This window comes from Morone saxatilis, unplaced genomic scaffold (assembly GCF_004916995.1).
Source record: "Morone saxatilis isolate NCDOM2014 unplaced genomic scaffold, NCSU_SB_2.0 Contig20, whole genome shotgun sequence".
Lineage (NCBI taxonomy): Eukaryota > Metazoa > Chordata > Actinopteri > Moronidae > Morone > Morone saxatilis.
The window spans coordinates 1079976-1086768 of record NW_023339763.1 but is presented as its reverse complement, the minus strand read 5'-3'; the positions used below and the strand labels follow the sequence as shown (position 1 = coordinate 1086768).

Genomic DNA, 6793 nt, shown 5'->3' with positions numbered 1-6793 from the left:
CTTCCTACCTCTGTCCTCCTCCTCTTCTCTCTCGCTCCTCCTCTGTCCTCCTCCTCCTCTGTTCCCTCCTCCTCCTCTCTCCCGCCTTCCTCCTTCCTCGTCTCCTCTTCCTCGTTCTCCTCCTCCTCTCCCTCCTCCTCCTCTCCTCCTCCTCCTCCTCCTCTGCCTCCTCCTCCTTCCTCCTCCTTCTGCTACTCCTCCTCCTTCTCCTCTCTCTCCTCTCCTCTCCTCCTCCTCCTCCTCCTCCAGCGTCTGATGCTTTACTGTGTTTGTTTCTCTCCTTTACAGACGATCGGCGCTGCTTTCGTTGCCAAACCGATCCAGGTGGGAGAGAAAGTGATCACTCTGGGAATATGGGTGAGTTAGAGGCTGCGTGAGAGTCGGAGCTGCGGATCCGTCACATCATCGTCTGCAGGAAACTTAAAGATATACACTAAAGATTAAAAGAGCCGACAGTTTAAAAACACACATGAGGCAGTTTATCTGATGTGTTGCTTCTCGTTATCTGTACATTAGACTTTAGAAAGGAGAAAATAAGCAGTAAACAAACACAATAACCAGAATAAAACCAGGAATCAGAGGTTTCCGGTGTGAGCTGCGGAGTTTGTCCCACTGGGGATTACACAGCGTTTAGAGCCGACATGGGACGGGACACTAATGGTGCCGAGAATATAGAAGATCTTTCACATTTTCAGAATAAAGTCTAAATCCAGAGAAAGATTTGTTTAAGAATAAAACTGAAATGTGAGAATAAAGTGACTCCTGTGTTTGTGTTTGTGTGCTTAAAGAGAAATATTCTCCTTCTTACTGAAGTTCTCTTTCAGTTCTTCTTCACAGGTATTTCATAGAAGCATCCATAACGATACTGGTTTGATTTATTCTCAAAACTCTGACGTTTATTCTTTATATCTGCCACTAATACTCTCAGCTCTGAGGCGTTAACGTCCAACAGGAAGCAGTTGTTTGTGTTTTACTGTGTATTTCCTCCGTCTCACTCAGGACACAGCTGGATCCGAACGCTACGAAGCTATGAGCAGAATCTACTACAGAGGAGCGCGGGCCGCCATCGTCTGCTACGGTAAATCACTGTCCTGATCATCTTTATATCGGAGGCCTTTAGTAACAGCTGGACTCATTTATTTACAGCCATTACTGCGATATGCACTCTTAATGTTCTGCACACAGTAAAAAATGCAATAAATGAAACAGAAATAATAAAGTAAACTGTGTCGGTACTCAGAAACAGATAAAAGTCTATAAATGTTTGTATTCGAGCAGCTTCCTCTCATCAGTGACTCATTATTCGGCTTTATTGACGAGGAGATTGAACTGAGGAATAAAGCGAGGAGAGCGAGGAAGAACAGCCGCAGTACGATGAGGCTGAGAGGAAGCGAAGGAAAGGTTTAACTGCAGGAATTGATCCTCCGCTGAGCGTCGAGTTCGTCCTGAATGTTCGTTTGTTCCACAGAGAGGAAGTGTGTCTCCCAGCGGATTACTCACAGCGCGTCATCTTTTATTCATCTTCTCCTCCTTTACCGCCCGTCTTATTTGTCTGCTTTACTGTTGAACCTTTACAGCACAGATGAAATATTAAACGTTGTGTTTCAGATCTGACCGACAGCAGCAGCTTCCAGCGAGCTCGGTTCTGGGTGAAGGAGCTGCAGAACTGCGAGGAAGTAAGAGAACGTTTCCACTTTAAACGTAATAGAGATAAATAAAGGTTGAGGATTATATTGTGGTACTAACACACTAATTCAGTATGTTTTATCTGCTTTATTGGGGGATTTTCTCTTTATTTTTGCCCCCTGGAATGTTTTTAATCCTGTTTCGGGCCGTAATTATGTGTTTCTATTCGTCTCCAGCACTGTAAGATCTACCTGTGTGGAACCAAGAACGACCTGGTTGAAGCCGATCGCAGCATTCGTCAGATCGATTACCACGACGCTCAGGACTTTGCTGAAGGTATTCACAGTCTCGCTGTAATGAGTCTCTGTAAATACACTGATATTAAGCAGAGGTCAGTTGTTACAAACGTACAGAACTCGGACTAACAGACGCTGTACATCTTCCTGTCTGCACTTTTAAATGTGGTGTGAAGGTTTAAAGAGATCCTCTAGGTCGTCACTTTAACTGCTTTTGTTGTTTTTTGTCTGTATTGTCCCAGGAATAAAGGGCTCTCTCTCCTCTCTCTCTTCTCTCTCTCTCTCTCTCTTCTTCTCTCTTCTTCTCTTCTCTCTTCTTCTCTTTCCTCTCGTTTGCCAGCGTCTGCAACTGACCTCTTAACCTCTCTGTTGTTCTTTGCCTTTCAGAGATCGGCGCCGCAGCATTTCGAGACCTCCAGTAAAACAGGAAATAACGTGGGTGAGTCACAGCTTCAGTCGTCTGCAGGACACATTTAACTCTCAGCTGAGGAAGTGGATTCACCTCGAATCTCTGATACTGAACAATATGGACACAACAAACACACCAACGTTGGATAGTTATATAAAAGTGTGTGTCAGTAGAGGAGAGCTCAGAAACTCAGTGTAAAGCCGTAAAGCTCAACTGAAATAAGAAAAGTCGCCAAAGCTTCACAGGAGGTCGCGAGACTTTCTTGATCTTAAGGTTTGTAAGTAAACATAGAAATTATACACAGTAGGCTGATATCTTAGTGTTTCATTCATTTATGTGAATGAAACTAAATTAAATTGTTATTTTTAAAGGTTTAAATTATTATTTAAGATCTGAACATGAAGTTATATTGACAGAACTTCACTGTCTGATAAACAGAAAAGAGCTAAATAGAACAATGAATCTGTCCAAAAGAGTCTAATAAGTCTGTATGATTGTTAAAACATTAGACAAACTACATAATAAAGTTAGAGAATTGTATAAAAAGCTACTTAAAATATCAGGAAAACTTTTCAGAATCTGTTAAAATCCATTCAAATCTCAGTTTTACACAAACGTGCTGCAGTTAGAGTTCACTGTTATTGTTATACATTGAATATAATGTGAAATACACATAAAATAATGTCTCTTAATGATTATTACTTATTACTCGCAGTGACAGCTGTTTGTTGCCTTCACTGTTGCATTCTGGGATAAAGGATGAAACTTGTTTGAACTCGCTGTCGGCGTGTTGTAGATCAGCTATCAGGAATGTGAGCGGACTCGTTTGTTATCAGGTCGCGATGAATGAACTGATGCAAACTGACGACCCCTCGCTCTTCCTCTGTTTCACAGATGAGTTGTTCCAGAAAGTCGCCGAGGATTACAACAGCACCGCCTTCCAGTATATGAGCGGTGAGTGTTTCCTTCACCACACTCAGTAATTTAAAATATAACTACACAGCGGAGACGACACACAAAGATCAAAACTATCTTATCTGCTCGGCTGCAGTCACACAGACGGGTGGTAATGACCGGATAATGTTATTCAGACTGAAGACTTTCACAGTGAAGCAGATATCGACAGCCTCCACCTACCTCGGCCAAACTGCGCTTCATTGTATTTTACAATGTTAAAAGGTTTTATTGAAGCATTAAAATCTACATCAGAAGTATCTATGGACTGTCGTTAGATATAAACTCATTATGATGGACTAGGTTTCTCCTTTAACATCAATAAAATAAAGCCTGATACGAATATTACAGCCACATTTTGAGGTAATTTTTGAGGTTTGATGGGTTTGTTTTCACTTTCATAGTCTGGCCTGAAGTTTTACTTGCCACAAAACAACATTTAGTCTTTGTTGTTGTTTAATTAGTGCCAGTGAAGTTTCTCGACATGCCAAATGACACTTTTTATCAGCCTCGGTCTCAAACTTGTGTCAAACACGTAGTTGGAGTTTAACTCACGTCCTCGAACGCCAACAAACTGAACTCTTCCTGTTTCCCTCGCTAGAGCTTCAGCTCATAAATTCAGTCTTCTGCCTGCGACTGCAATTCTCAGCAGAGATAAGAAGGAAGCTCTTTTACTCTCATAATCATCTCTGGAAAAACGTGTGTCATTCTCTTTTATCATTTGCCAGAGTTGTTAGATCTTCCAGTTTTATTCCCCCCGACAACTCTTATTGTTGAGGTCTGTGATTGAGGAGATTTACAGGTTCTGACAGAAGAAAGGGAAAGGGCCAGAATAAATAGATTATAACTGGCAAAGCGGTGGAAGTTAATGTTGTGTCACTTAAATATGAGACTCAACAGTGGTCCTCGAATTGATCCCTGGGGAACGCCACAAGTGAGGCGGAGCAGATGTGAAAGAAGCTTCCAGATGCAACGGAAAGATTTCTTACTGCACGATTTAAATAAAACTAGTTCAGAATAAGTCCCTTAAAGGCATATTTAGACATTTTAGGAGCTTATTTATTTGAAGATGAGAACTCATGTTTTTATTCTACATATGAAGCTACAGCTGGCAGCGGATACAGCAGCACTCTTAAAGGTCACTAATTAACACGGTTTGTTTAATCTGTACAAAAACCAAAGTGTAAAAACAAGTAATGTGTTAATAAAGTGTCTGAGAAGCGGTCGTCTGCTTCCTGAACTGATCCCAAAGCTGCTAAGTTAAATATTTTGAACATAAAGTCTCTTCCTCTGTTTCAGCAGAGGAAACCGGCGTCGACTTGGGCCAGAAGAAAGACTCATATTTCTACTCCTGTTGCCATAACAACTGATGCTGAGCAACCCGCCGAGGGAAACAGACGTGGTCAACTTCCCTCCGACTGAAATAAAACCTGGAAATGCTGGATGGATAACTCTGATCCAAGGAAAAGAAATGAAGCAGGAATGTTTATACTTTGTTAGATAAGTTTGTTTCTTTTTGTGCCATAAAGAACTGAAGAGGATCCACTGCTGTCTCGGGCGGGTTTAAAGCTCCTCGTCCAGCTGTGTGTCGTGTTTTATCCTCTCATCAGCTGTTCCTCTGAGCTGGAAGTGAACATATCCCCAAAGCTGCAGTGTCAAACAATCTAAAGCAGGTGACCTCTGCGTTGGCGAAGGAAAGCTGCGACCCGGTGGACTCGATCGAGGCTGATTGTTGTTGTAGCGGCTGCAGTGCTTCAGGAGGGTGAATGGGTTGTTTACAGCGTTTTTGTTTACCTCCAACTTTATTTAATCCTTGTTGTGAAAAGTCTACACGAGAGGAGTGAAGTAAAAACACTCCGGTGTCACTGAAACGAAAAAGTCAGGAATGAAATGATACCAATGATCTTTATAAAGGCCTTAAACCCGCAGTACAAAGTGGCTTTATAGAGCAGTAGTTCTCAACCTCAGATACCCCCTTAATGAACCTAATGCTACTTCTGGTCCGGTGCTGGTTCTGGTTCCGGTTGCTGGTTCTGGTCCGGTGCTTGGTTCTTTCAACGTGAACCCTTCTAAGAACTGATTTTCCACAGACTAAAGAGCCCACCGTTAGACGTCAACGATGCTACTTAATTTATCGTCATTGTTTCCTCGATTGTAACATTGATGTGAGAAATGAGTTGCTCACTAACAGCTAATAAATGCACAGCTGGAACCGGTTCTGGCTCCGAACCAGCGGACCCATGTTTGATTAGACGTGGTCTCAGGGAACCCGTCTGATCAGATTGAGTTAATCTACAGTACAGAGAGTTATTATGGGACAACAGTTGAAACTTAGAAACTTTTAGTCAGTGAAATAGTTAAATTAAAACCCCCGGTTGAGAACAACTCTTCTACAGTTTTGGCTCTTCAATGTTTACCACAACTTTTTGCCAAGTGACAGCCATGGATGTATTAACAGAGCTGGATGCGGCGCCTCCACTCCGCCCTGCTGCCCCCCCCCCCCACCCCAAGAGGCTAAAACTGCACACAGTTAATTATTATTAATCCTTGTATAAAGAAGTTTTAACCAAGAGATAATGACTAATGGAGTTTGGTTTCACACCGTCATGAATATATTTCGCAGGTGCTCAAATATAGATTTATAGTTCCTTACTTATATATAAATAGCTGCCACACAATTTGGAATTAGAGAGTAATATAATAATAATAATAGATACAATTTAAGGTCTGTGAGAGCTTCGAAACATTCTTTTAGACAAGCTTTTAATTTTACACATTTACATATTTGTACAGTCGGTCAACAGCCCTCAGTATAAAATATTGTGCCATCAGAAGATCAACACGTGAAACATCAACACATCAAAGCAGCAACACCGAGGAAAACTGGTGTCCGTTCGTTTCCTCATCCCGCCAACTTGTAAAAACAAAAAAGGCAATAAATTAGTGAGTTTTTGAAGTTAAGATAGCTGTAGAGGTTCTGAGGATCACGGAGATGACAGTTTGTACCTTATTACAACAATTGGTTTCTTTTCTTCCTGCGTTGGTGAAATCTGCAGTTTTCAACACAGCGAAGGGGAACTTTGATCTTCTCTTAAACACAAAACGTTTCACCGGCCGCAGAGACGACCGAAGGAAAAGCCGACGGTCAATCATTTCCAAAACGAGTACTTTTTGCAATTTGAATTACAAAATAGAAAAATTTAGAAGATTTAATGCTGAAAAGTGACCCGAAGGATTTTCCGCTTCAGTCGGCTGAAGTCGTGAAACTTACCAACCACGCTTCAAATGGAGCTTATTGGTATTTAGACAGAATGAGCTTCAGCAGCAAAAGGTCCGTCCACTATGGTTGCATTATTCAGTGGTATACTGAACTTCAAGGTGCACGCGCTCATTAGTGTTTCTCCCCCATGCTGGCCCCGCCCACTTCATTACATCAGCATGACGTCATGCAAATAAAAATAGCTTTTTCGGGACTCTGGGGTGAATTTCATAAATATAAACCTCCGTG

At 41.8% G+C, this 6793-nt stretch overlaps 1 protein-coding gene across 4 annotated transcripts; it reads left to right on the top strand.

The window, feature by feature from the left end:
- Positions 1-288: 288 nt before the first annotated feature.
- On the top strand, positions 289-5791 carry rab24 (RAB24, member RAS oncogene family; the record flags this gene model as incomplete). Of its 4 annotated transcripts, XR_004796884.1 has the most annotated exon segments (8): positions 289-357; positions 1000-1078; positions 1609-1676; positions 1863-1962; positions 2310-2361; positions 3226-3285; positions 4585-5542; positions 5573-5791. XR_004796884.1 is itself a non-coding variant. In XM_035666493.1 (7 exon segments), coding segments are annotated over 7 exon segments (495 nt in total), but the record flags the coding sequence as incomplete, so codon positions are not given.
- Positions 5792-6793: the final 1002 nt, after the last annotated feature.